At 42.9% G+C, this 13,308-nt stretch overlaps 1 protein-coding gene across 11 annotated transcripts in view; it reads left to right on the plus strand.

The window, feature by feature from the left end:
* SYNE1 (spectrin repeat containing nuclear envelope protein 1) overlaps positions 1-9,838 on the plus strand; it is a 445,509-nt gene extending 435,671 nt beyond the window's left edge. For all 11 annotated transcript variants that reach the window (XM_082405389.1, XM_082405392.1, XM_082405394.1 and 8 more), the window contains 2 exons: positions 1,048-1,106; positions 8,857-9,838. In XM_082405389.1, the coding sequence (XP_082261515.1) occupies positions 1,048-1,106; positions 8,857-9,097 (300 nt within the window). In that variant the 3' untranslated portion in view covers positions 9,098-9,838. The remainder of the gene's footprint in view (positions 1-1,047; positions 1,107-8,856) is intronic.
* Positions 9,839-13,308: the final 3,470 nt, after the last annotated feature.

The raw sequence follows: 13,308 nt of genomic DNA on the forward strand, positions 1-13,308 counted from the left end.
CATAGTCCACCCCAAAAAATGTAGGCTCCACTTAAAAGGGTGCCTCAGCCAGAGGTGGACAAAACTGTGAGCATCTCATGAGACCATTGAGTTTATAAGACAAATGGAGGTTCTGTTGACCCTCAAGCAGAGAAGCTCCTGAAGGTGGTCTTGAAGGTTTTCAGCGATCGTATTGCCCCCAGAGTGGCAACAACTCAAGATGACTCACCCACAGGGCCTGTTGGGGGGCTGTCTCACTGGCACACAATGAGGAGAAAAAGACCAATTTGGCCCCTGCTACCCTCTCTACCTTGATTTCTCTGTGTAATTAGAAGCTTGTTTTTCGTTTTGTTACTTTTTTTGGTCTGGCTTTATGATTATATTCATTTTTATTATCATTCCATTTTCCTTAGTTTTTAGAAGTATTGGTTTCATTTGTACTTTTTTTGTTGTAAACACTTAAGTTCTATGCTGATAAATGTTATTATCTTTTTAGGATTGTTTTTTACTACATTCGCTAGTTTCCTATAGATCCTAGTTTAAGAATGTGAAGGAATACTGGCTTTTCGAGTCAAATTTTAGGCTTTATTTAACTTGAGTACTTAACTTGTTGGGTCTTCATCACTCTACACAGAATAATCTCACACTGCCATTATTTTTAATCTACCAAGAATTTTAATATTGTTCTAGAAGATGAAAAATATGTAAGGTACATTTGAAATACGTGGCACGGCGTATTGAATTTTATATTTATTATAAGTAAATATACAGAGATCTTTGGCTAGTGTGGAGTCATTTGTGTTTCTACCATGAAGAGTGAGGGAAATATACCCATTGTGGTGTGAATGCCCAAACCGCCATGTTTCTTCAATGATGAATAATATAGATGTAAATTGATTTCACTTCTTCAACAAAAGAAAAGCCAGTTTCCTTGATTCATGGGTACTGATCATTTCATTTGATTTGTATTTCCTTTGCTGAACTTTTAGTTTAATTTTCATCAGTAGCTTGTCTTTATTTGCCTGGACTGAACATTCTTCTTTCTTTACCCCTGTTCATTGCAAACAGCCACGAGGCAAATGTAGTCTCTCACAGCCTGGACCCTCTGTCAACAGTCCACATAGCAGGTACCTTATTCTCCTGGTTTCCACACTGTTCTAGAACTCCAAGAGGATGATGAAAATTGTCCAGAATTTAGGTGGGCCTGTATCTGGTCTGCCTCAGGGTAGTTGAGAAACTACTCATGTCAGTCTACACCCTTGCCTAATAAATTGGAAGAGACTTTTCTAAGTGGGAAGTACAAGAAAATCTCAGAGCGTAAAATATTTGGACCCCATCAAAATTTTGTTTAACTATACCTAGGCCATCCGGTACCCTTCATCCAATGGTTTTTTATTCCGTGTGCTCGTAAAGATTCGATATCACTGATGTCACAGCGCAATTTGATTCATGGCAGAATTTTATCATCCTCTTTATTTCTAGATTTTACAATAAGTCAGGTAATAGATCAGTGAATTATTTTACCATTCCCAGAACCCACAAACCTGAATAAAATATACTAACATCCCCAGCTTTTTATTTTATTTTTGTGTTTTATCCAGATTGTGGGTTTTGGATTCTCAAAATGGCAAGTCCTAATTTGGTATTACTTAAAATTTATAAGCCCCTTCTCTCTTCTGCTTATCCTAAAATTCCTCTTCAGCCAGCACACTCAAGTCACTCACCTGCCTGACACTTGGCAAGCTCTTTCACTCTGGAAACAAGAGCAGTCAGGGCCCCCGCCCGGGAACCTCCCGAGAGCCTCCTCACAGCTGCCACTCTGCTTAATGCCTGGCTTCCAACAACCCCTGTCTCTGCACTTAGCAGTGCTTTGCCTTCTTCGTTGTCGTCGTCGGTGTGATGTCTGTGCTCCCTGGCCCTTCCACTAATCAGTTCATGTTTCCCCAGACCACTTTCTAAAAATGGAAATACTGTCCTTGGAAGCAGATTCCTTACTCCAATCATGCGCAGTTCACTGTTAAAATAGTTTGCCCCTCTGGAAACTTATCACCACTGAGCTGGAATCCCAATTCCTGGAAGGAGGGTGGGGCATGAGGAAGTGTAAGCAAGCCCTGAGTAATAGTTTTAGCTTTCCAGCTGTGTGAGGAAGGGGCTGGCCTTTGCATCTGGTTTCCACTCAGCTGAAGTAATGCAGAACGGATTTTGATGTGCTTTCTGGTTTGAAGCTTCCCTTCACTATGTTTTGCTTTTTTTTTCTCTTTCCCTTTGGTTTGGTTTGATGACAATTTTGTGGGGCTTTTTTCGTCCATAACAAAGTATCAGTAACGAAACATGAATGGAGAAAAACTCACAGGGATTTTTGAAGATAATGGTGGGCTTCTCCAGGTGCTCTGATTTTTTCTTAGCCCCCTGCAAGGAAAGGCATCATGTACTATAGACAGATCACTGTTTTATGTGGTCCATCTGCCCCCCACAAATTGCTGATGTGCTGTGAACAGAGATGGGGCACGTCCCCCTCGCATTCCTTTAAGGACACCAGAGAGCCATTCTATGGTCGACATAAATGATGGTGATGAGAAGGGAGAAAGCTCTTATGTTATTATGCGATGTCAATAGCAACCACAGCTCGGTTCCCGGATTTCCCCGATTCTTTCACACAGTCACATGGCCTTCTGAAATGTCAAAGGCCTCGTTTCTCAGGGCAGCAACTGCTTCAATATTGTCTCTTAATGGGGCTTTGCAGCTGGGACAGCCACATTCTCACTGTGACATCCGCAAGGCGCCTTTCAGCTCTGCTCTGTCCAGCACTGGTTATTAACATCTTTCTGAGCACACAGCATGATGTTCACTTTGCTGCTTACAGGACCTGGAATACAAACGATCTTCACCTGAATGGCCAGCTTCGGCAAACAGCTTGGCAGACGGGTTGTGGTTGAACATTCTTGGACTTCTTAACTCCTTGGCACCTCTGTTTGGGGTGCACCCACGTGGGCAATGACACGGAGAGTCTGCTGGGAAAGAATTAACTTCACTCACAATCCAGGCTGTCACGTTGAGACTTGAGATTACCTTGCGTTTGATCTTGCACTGGTCCAGCAAACTTGAAAGGTTATTGCAAAAGCACAAGCAGTTTAGAATGTTGACCCCAGCGATCTGCAATGGGAACATTTTAGGCATATATTCTTCCTGAGAGGAAAGAGGCTGAGTTGAAAGAAACTGGGTATTAGTTTGAAGGGAGGGTTCTTATATTATTTTTGTGGTTTAAAGTCAAATATTAATAATATCAGTTGCTTGCCTGCTGTATATTTCATATTGATTCTACAGCTGCTGTTCTGTGTTCTCTTACATAATATTCTAAGCCTACATATGGATTGATGCCAGTGTTTACAGAACACCTACTGTGTTTAGGCCCTGGGCCCACAAAATTAATACAATATGGTTCCTGTCATAAAAAACTTGCAATATGTCATAATCTAGAGATCCCCTAAATCAATTACAAGGAGTTTCCCAAGACTCCTTAAAATTCTAAACATTTGAAAAACATCTGAAAGTATACGTTCATAATAACTATCCACAGTTTTTGAGATTAAACCTATTTAAGATGCATGCTTTTTGAAGCAATGTTTATGATGGCCAGCTGGTACTTTTTCTCTACTTTTGACTTGAAATTGGCTAACCTGATAGCCAATAACTCTTCAAAATTCTACTATGGATTAGTTGAAGTTCACAGATGGGAAGATTTTACTCCAGTTTCCAGCAAAGCAAAGGAATAACTGCTCTGTAGTCTGAAGAGAGGGAATTGATAACTTCATTCCAAAGCTGAGAATTGTAAAATGCAAAACTTCTCTGGGCATCTTTAGTCTTTGGTACCTTCTGCACAAAGAACTGAGACAGAATAAGAAGTGGCAAATGACCGGCTGAAACACTGAAAGGGAGGGAAAAAAGACCTCATTTAAAAATGTGTTCAAGGGAGCCAAATACATCTAAGCAGGCACAGTGGGGTTTTTGCATGTACACCAGGGCCTAACTCTAAACACCATTCAGTTTCTTGTGGAATTTTTTTTTCTAAGTCTTTTCTGTCAAACTCCACCCTGGGGATTGATTTATTCAAAGCTCTCAAAGCACCTCAGCCTAAAACAGCCTTGCCCCTGGGGCAGGCTGGATACCGGGGCTGAGGACACTTATAGGGTAAGGCTCCACTATGTTTCTTTTATATTTTGAGCTCTGCATTCCCAGTGTTTCCTGGGACCAAGTCAGACACTTTAGAAAATACATCGCCTCTTTGAAAGCACTGCTATAAATCAGGAATATTTCCTTGGAAGGAAAGGCTGAATCCAGCAAAATCCCTAAGGTTATGAGTCATCACACCTTTGCTTTAACAATACAGATAAATAAGAATGATAAGTTGCTGACATTTATTTAGCACTTAGTGTGTTCTAAGCACCATGCTAAGCGTTGCATATCTGTTACCTCATTTAACGCTCCCAACGTGTTCATTGCCAATTTTACAGGCAAAGACACCAGGGATTAGAGGCATGAAGATGTAGAATTTTTTTTTTATTTAATTTTATTTATTTTTTTATACAGCAGGTTCTTATTAGGCATCCATTTTATACACATCAGTGTATCCATGTCAATCCCAATCTCCCAGTTCATCTCACCACCACCACCACCTCCCTCCGCTTTCCCCCCTTGGTGTCCATACTTTTGTTCTCTACATCTGTGTGAAGTTGTAGAATTGGAACCCAGGTCTCTCTGACTCTGGATCCTAGCTTGTTAACCACTCCTCCCGACCGAAGGGCTCCTAATGGGTGGGGTACTTTAAACAATAGTTCCAGGGCTTGGGCTACCATGGGTTGCCTGAGATAGCTTAGGACCAGCCAGAATGTTCATCTTGGAATAAAGAGAGGCAAATCCTAAGTTGATCCTGGGAATTTGTCTTCTGAACCACATATCCAGGGAATAAAGACCATTCACACAGGAACAGGCAACACGATCGTAGACAACCTGATACTTCCTCACAAAAAATTTCCGTTCCTCTACTGCCAGTGTTTGCTAACAAGTAACAAAATGAATTGAAAGTGTCTTTTCGTTTGTATAAATGATGTGTGCACAGAATTAACTCATTTTATTTCCTTGATGATGTAAAATTTGTGAGATGAGTCACACTCTATGTGCACACTCTTCAGGCTTCTCACAACCCTTGGCCAGACTTTCTTTCCTGTGGTGTGTTCGTATGTGTGGCCCCCTCCCCTATAGCCTCCTTCTCCCACAACTATACGTATTTTAGGAAAGAGATGAAACAACACCTGGGCAATTATTTACCCCCAAATTTGAATGAGTGAGGGGAGTGAGAAAGATAATAAATAAATATTCACTTGTAGAGAATAAGCATGTTTTTGCTGGACAGGATTATCTGAAATATCTCCATTGATTAAGTTCCTTAAGTAGGTTCACACATTTAGTTTTTCTCTATCAGCACCATCTCTACTGCATCTATTTGTGGAGTAAGGCCGTTGGAGAGTGATGAGTGACGGCTCAGTGCGATGTCTTTGTTCTTCCCCTTGTCAAATTTCCCAAGACTTGAAACTTACGTGATTTTAGGTCAATAGATTAAATATTAAAAGTACCCTTTTACTTGGTATCATTAACCTGTTAGTACTAGAAACTCTAGAACAGGTTTACCCTAAGCGGAAGCAACTGTGGGCTTATTGAAACCTTGGTAATTGCCCCAAGCGGGTGGCGTTTTTTTCAGTAGAACAATTGGACGTTTCCAAGAGCAGTCAACTGAATGGAAGCTCACTAAGAACTGTGTGTTCTCTTTGTCTCTATCTCAGCCCATTATTTCTCCCCAGGTTGGCATTCTTCAACATTAGAAAGCACACGCTAATTAAATTTTAATACGGAATGCTCTGATGCTGTTAAATGTGCCATGTCCTTCAACAGACTCTGCAGCGTCTGAGCCCGTATTCCAAAGATGGTGACCTTTCCAGCTTTTCTCAAGAGTGGACTAGTCAGTGTGTAGCCCTTGTTTTGATCTTGATCTTTGGCTTTATTGTTCAAAGAAGCTAATGATTGACAAAGAGGGGCTATTCAGCTCTGTCAGTCTGATTGTTACTATCAATTATATGCATAAATCTGCCCATCACTAATGTCCTTAAGTGTCTCCTAAAGAAAAAGAGTCAGTTAGAAATCTCCCTTATTTTATTTAAATCCCAAATAATAAAGAAACGTGGAGCTCTCTTTTGTGCTTTTGTTATAACTCAGACAGGTGACAGGTGGAGAGTATTGTTTTCCAGGGCATATGTTCAGGTCAAGGAAAAGATGTATTGAAGGAAGATTCAATCCAGAGATTGTGGGTAACTATCCCTTCCTTCTCCAGACACTTAAACTGCTGAATTCATAAATTGTCAGAACGAAAAAGATTTTAGGATGTTAATGCATCTTCATCTTTTCAAAGGAGAAAACTGAAGGCCAGAGAGACTAAATTACTTTCCCACAATTGTACAACTGCCTCAAAACAAAATGCCCTCGTATCCATATTCTGACTTGATGATCTGTGTCATACTGCGAAGCTTTATGATTAGAGGCCTTTATTTTAGACATGAGGAAACCACTCACCTCCAAGTATTTTAGGATACAAATGTTGTCCTCTTTGCTTCTATATGTGAGATACGTGTGACGTAAATATGACCTGGATGCCCTTCATTTATGTCACCAAACAACAAAACATAACAGAGAGCACAGTAGGCAGGGACTTTGGAACCCTGAGTTCCTGCTAGAGCTCTTCCTTTAGTGGTGGATTTGGGGCAAGTGATTTACTCTATTTATAAAGCTCAAGTTCTGGGAGTGAAAATACCAGAGTTGAAATCTTAATTCTGCCACTTGCTAGCTGTATAACCTTGAGCAGGTTCCCTTACTTTTCTGTACCTCATTTACATCGGCTCTAAAATGAAGGTGACAAGCACGCTGAGGACTGTCGTGGGAATTAAGTGAGAGAACCCAAGACAGATGCTTTTGTCGCCCAGCACTTAGAGGATCAAATGTGAACTCTCCTTAGCTGTTTACCTACAGAAGTAAAGATGGATTAGATACTCTCTAAGGCCTTATCTCAACACAAATATTTTACAATTAGGTAACTAGAGAAGTTTCTATTTAACAGGTATGTGACATAACTTCTTCTATGCTTTAGTATATCATCACAAAATATGCAGTTTGTCCTGTTCAGCCCTTTGGGAATAACTCATTGGTCTTAGCATAGGGCAGTTAATCAGTTTGACCACTAGATGGTGATTGAACTCTTGTGGCCTCCCAGTTGGCAGACTTTACACTGACCAATCAGTAGAAGACATAAAATGTGTAAACAGAACTTGCAAGTTGGAAGACCGTTTAGTCTAACTTGAAGGATTTGAAGAAGAGCTTGTAACATAGAGGTGAAGTGAGTTGTTCAAGGTTTGTAGACCAGAAAAACACAGCCCCAGTTCAGGCCAGGGATTTGTTTTTTCATCACACTTCGAGCTGCAGTAGAAATAGTATGGTACGTGGCTGCTCAGGGCTTCTCGGGGCCAGTCTAGTCTGTTTGTCTCACATATTTCTTGGTAGTTTAATGAAAGAGTTTTGAGTAGTCCCTCTGTTCCCTTTTAAGGGGATTATGTCTGTTTTTTATTTTAACATTTATTTTCTTTGGTGTCACTCCTTATGCCTCACTGATACCAGTGTAATCTGTCTTCAGAAATTAATGGCTAATAACGTAGCTGGAGACATAGTGTTTTCTTATGAGATAAACGAACAGAGTAACCAGTACAGTTTTCACACCTTCGTATTTCTCCAGTGGCCTCACATTCAGTGTTCTTACCATTAAACCGTTAGAGAATTCCTACTAGGTGTGGGGCAATGGGTCTCACTTGTACATGTATTCTTTTTGCTTCTGCAGTGTTGTGTGTGTGTGTATGTGTACAAAATTCCTCCTGTAAATAACATTTCTTTCCTCATCTTTTCCACTAGTAGCAAAACATTCATGGATGCTCACAAAGAGAAAAGAGTGCCCCCTACTCAGAACCTACTTCCATTTTCAACATTTCACAGGCAGTCTTTCTTACGAATTCTGAAATTCATGGTTCATCTCTAAGACACTGTTTCAATGTAGATGCGGAAATTAAAGTAGATAGGAAAACTTGGAACTTGGAACTTCCCAAATTCACAGAGCTAGGGGTAGAAGGATCAGCCTGGAATGGGTGTCATTCAGCACCAGTGATCTGTAGACTGACTCCACTGTCATCCTTGTTCTTACAGCTTTGGATCCCACTAATGTCAGGGCCAGTTGCTGATTCAGTGCAAGATGAAACCAGGGCATACTCTAAGAATAATTCAACTCTGTGGGTCTGTGCAAAATGACCGCAGCTGTTCTTGTCCTTGCTGCATGGACTTTGGCACATCCAGGACGGCTAGATGGGAGGGATACCTTGTATCGTCCTGACAGCAACTAATTTTGCCTGATATTCTTAAACCAAAAATGTACTGCATCAAACATCCACAGTTTAATTATCCCGGATCTACTTAATTTATGCTGGTAGAGCGTGTGTGGAGCAGTTTTCTTTGTTGATGGAAAATGTTTTACCAAATTAAGGGGTGGAATTTGAACCCACTTAGTTACCTTTAGTTGACTAAATGTCTGTTTTCCATCAGTGCATTTTCCAAACAGCGCTTCATTTGGTGGTGGGGAGATGACCTGGGTTTACTGCAGGAGGCTGGCAGCTAATTGCCAGGTTGGGTTGTGTTCAGCCTGACCCTTTAGCTTCCAGGAAGGTGAGGAAGCCAAAGGCAGCATCCATCCAACATCTGAGATATTTGAGTTATTGATGTCGATTCTTCTCTCAGGTCCATAAGCGGTGGCTCCGATTCCTCCCTTTCTGAGCCTCGGCCAGCTCGGTCCGGCCGAGCCTTCCTGCTCCGCGTCCTCCGGGCGGCGCTCCCCCTTCAGCTCCTCCTCCTGCTCCTCATCGGGCTTGCCTGCCTAGTACCCATGTCAGAGGAAGACTACAGCTGCGCCCTCTCCAACAACTTTGCCCGATCGTTCCACCCCATGCTCAGATACACAAATGGCCCTCCTCCACTCTGAACCGAGCGATGCCCTCTGCAGCAGTGCCGGTAGCGTAAGGAGGGTTTGGCCAAGGGCAGTCCCAGACTAGCAAAGAGAGGACCTGAATCTTGGCGGATGCCCTCGGTGCGGCAGCTGTAGCGCGCCTCCGTATCCCCTGTGTGCAGATCATGGCTTCGGAGGTGACGATAAACAATGACAGGGGGGAGAGCAAATGGATGCAGAAGGTTTGGAAGAAATTCTGTTTGAAACTGAGCCTCAGCGCTAAAGAGATTCAGGACCTCCACTGTTCCCTGGACAAGTGAGCCCTGGGCCTTTGGTCCGTCCTGTGCGTACCCAGCGACTCCCAGAGACCATCTGGGCAGCTTTCCCGCAGTACGGATCCATCCTTTCAGTAAGTGATGCTACCTGAGCGCCATGTCGGCATCCAGCAATCTACCCATCGACCAGTGCTGAAGAGCTTTGAGAACCTTGTAACATACAGTTTTTAAGAGCTTATGTGACAGCTTCTTTTTTACCTTGTTTTTCTTTGGGGCATGATGTTCTAACCTTGCTTTAGAAGCACAAGCTGTAAATCTAAAAGGCACTTTTTTTAAAGGTATAAAGAAAAATTGGATGTAATAAAATCATGGGAGGCTTTATGTGGAAAAACAAAAAGTCGAATGTTATAGTAAAAAAATGATATTTATGTATGTACAGTTTGCTAAAGCCACATTTTGTTTGTATCGATTTCTTTGCATTTATTATAGAGATTATGAAATATTTTGTCTGTGCTTTTTTTCCTCCCTAAAGAAATGATTCTAAATTTCCCTATTAAGCAGGCACTTATCAGAATGCAACCTAAATGATCATTTTTGGTGGAATAAATGAAGCTGAAACATAAGTATATATTAAAGAAAAAGGATGAATAGAGGTAGTGTATATTTAGACATAGAGGACTCCGGATGATTCCTTCTTCCTTCTCCTTCCACAGCCAGTCACATCTCACAGACTCTTGCTTCCCAGCATCTTTCATACTCTCCTTTCTTTTCTGTTCTCATTGCACAACTGGAAGAACCTCCTATGATCTCCCGACTGAGGCCCCCTCTCCACTCCATCCCAAGGGTACCAAAAAGCCATGTGAATATCCCTGAAGCATTCTTCTGGTCAGATCCCTTCTTTGCTCCAAAATCTTCTGTTTTCGTTGTCTAGCAGAGGAAATACAATTGTAGTCCATCATTCAAGTCCAACTACAATCAGATTTTATTCTGTCCCTCCGATCTTGCCAACTAGTGCCCCTCGTGGAATTGTTTGGCGCTCGTGGCATTTTAATCCACCATTTAATAATTGGAGGGAGAGGATTTATATAAAATCCACGTTTCAGGCTTCTCTTGAGAATGGAAAGCTCGCGTGTCCTGGACACACATTCCCACATGATAGTAGTTGCTGGAGTGACATTGCTGCTGTCCCTTGAAGAATAGGAGACAGTTACTACATTTGCATGACTATCCTATCAGCCTCTCTCATTGCCCGTACCAGCCTAACTCCCGGAGGTATTTAGTTTACAAATCCTGCTCTAAATTGAGAATTTAAACCAAACTGGGGTACTCAGAATTACCCGGAACTGCCTTCCATAGTTTTCATGATGTTCATAGCCTGAGTGCCTTCTCAACCAAGCGTCTCGAGGTTTTTTAGGCTTTCTGATTTCTGGACTCACTGCAGACCTTCTAATTCAATCTGCTCAGGGAAGATCAGAGTTGAGATGTTCTTTTCTAAAGACGACAAGCCTGTGTGCAACGTTTCCTGTCTTTCTGCTTCTGGAAAGGCTGTGAGCAGTGGTGGAGACTGGAGTTGAAGTATGCCCTGCACCCTCATCTGAGATGGTCCCTCTTCAGGCCTGGCTCTTCCCTCGCTTCCCTGTCACCCCGGCTCCAAATACCTGGAGGTCCTGGTCTTGCTTCTAGAGCAATCCAGCCCTTCAAGAGACACACATTGCCATGTTACGGAAATCACCACACAATGAGACATCGGTCATGGTGGAGGCCAGCACAAGGAGATTTCAGAGCCACTTCTTCTCCACATGGCAATTAACTGACTACGCATTTCCCATCACTGAAAAATTAAATGTTAAATGTGGCTGAGAAAATAACGTGGCTTTGATTAGGAAAAACTCTTAGAGTCCCATTTGTGCCTTTCTAAAACCCCTGTGAAACACTCAACGGAAGGCATCACGTGCATTTCTATTAAATTTTTTGAAGACTTAAACTAAAGAACGTTGGAACAGGACAGAAGTAGGAAGCCCCGGTGAGTGTAAGCATTAAAACCATGAGATACTGGCTTTCCCCAGATGATAACACACCAGTCTAGCAAGGACCGAGCCAGCCACAGAAGAGACTAGGATTTCTGTCTAGAGCTCACACAATCTCCCATGCCTAATGAGGGAGGGGACACAGGGTACCATTAGGGTCATCCTCGCCTGTGCTGGCAGCTTCCCAGGCAACAGAGAGAGATTGTGGTCAACAAAGGCTTTGTGGACGAGGAGGGGGGTTTGAAAGAATAATCGGAGGCTAAAAGGACACTGATGGCTGTTTAAAAGGCCCTCACTTCCGGAGTAAGGGCTGTCCGGAGCCCTGCTGTGGCCTGGAGATAGGGAGTGATGTCCTCAGAGAGTGGTGGGTGAGGAAGGGCGAAGAGACGAAGGGTAGGATTAATAATACCTTGGTAATGAGATTTGCACAAGCAAACAGAAAACATTAGAAAAGCTGAGGAAAGAGAAAATCCAGAAAGCTAGGATGGAGAGAAAAAAAAAAAAAGAGTTGGAAACTAAAAGTAGTGATTTACTAAAGAGTCCAGGGAGGAGTGAAAGGCTTTTGTGGAAACTATGCCCGGGGAGCAGGAATGTTGCCTCCTGGAAAATGGCGCAGCGGCAGCTTCCCTTGTTTTTGTAAGAAGTGAGAAGAGATGCCTTCAAAAGGCTTGGATGGGTAGTTCAGCAAGCCGAGAGCTGAGATTTCCTGTCAAAAGGCAAGTTGGGGTAGGCAGATTTACAGCGCATGCCCTGGGGCCAAATATTAAGAAATTAGAGCTACAAAATTTTGTTGCCAGGCCACTTAAGAGATCATAAAGCAAAGAAAGGTGGAGCGAATTGATTTATGAGAGCCGATGATGGCTAGAAAAGCAGGGTCTCCAGCTGGTCTGGATGGACCTGAAAGCAGTCCCAATAGCTGGGTTCTCTGCCCCGCCCACCAGACCACCATCACCATCCCCAAATGTACCCATAGGGAATTATACGGAAATAAAATATTCTCAGAGGATTTGCTGAACAGGACCAGAAACGCCCAGGCAGAGCAGCATCCACTCATATCACAAGAATGTATTGAATGCCCACCATGGTGGGGCAGGAACTGCTCCGAACTCTTCCGGAGTCAAGTTTCAGCTGGGATCTCATCCCGTCCCTTTTAATTACCCATTAAAATGTCATCACTGAGCCTTTGATGTACAGGAGCCTCTGTGTTTTCCTCCACCAATTACGTCCTGAAACTTGGGGTGAAGGATAATGAGGACACTTGAAGGGAACAAACCGAAACAATCTCTAATTTAGAGGAGAAAAGGGAGATTAAACCTGCTAAGTCTCTTCATTTTCTGTCAGCAAATTTCTCCTCCTTTTAACTCCTTTGTCACCTGGCTGACATTACAGAGGGATGCGTTTTTGAAGAGTCTGGGGAAATGGGGGCAGGTGGCGTGGTCTGCACTTTCTGGCTTAGTCACATGCAGCACGAAGATGTTAATTCGGGTGATGAGAGGAGTGGGGTGTTTTACCAGGAGTGGTCGATTCAATTTCAGGTTTAATAATATATTGTGATAACCATGGCCCATTGTTGTACCTAAAGTAACCCAGAGACGATGAAACTTAAAAGGAGTAACTTCTGTTCTTCGGTTCCTGGCTTCTCACTAACCTCTCCCGCAGAGTTTTAAAATATCCACCAGGAATCCATTGGGGACTACCACGGAGGGGCCTCAACTGGGGGAGGAGAACCGTCATTCAGGTGAGTAAGGGACGGAACTGGGTGAATTGGGGGCACTTGGGGCAGCTTCAGCTAAGCAGCCTTCTCTGCAGGGCAGCGGAGCACTCCTCGGATGGAGGAGGAGTTCTCTTGGTTATTGGGCAGAAGGTGGGAACCAGAGGAACTCACTTGAACTCTGTGGTCAGTCAGGAGCCTCTTGGAAGGCTAAGGAAGTTGGAAAGTTGAAAA

The sequence above is a fragment of the Balaenoptera borealis genome (assembly GCF_965194805.1).
Source record: "Balaenoptera borealis genome assembly, chromosome: 9".
NCBI classification, from domain to species: domain Eukaryota; kingdom Metazoa; phylum Chordata; class Mammalia; order Artiodactyla; family Balaenopteridae; genus Balaenoptera; species Balaenoptera borealis.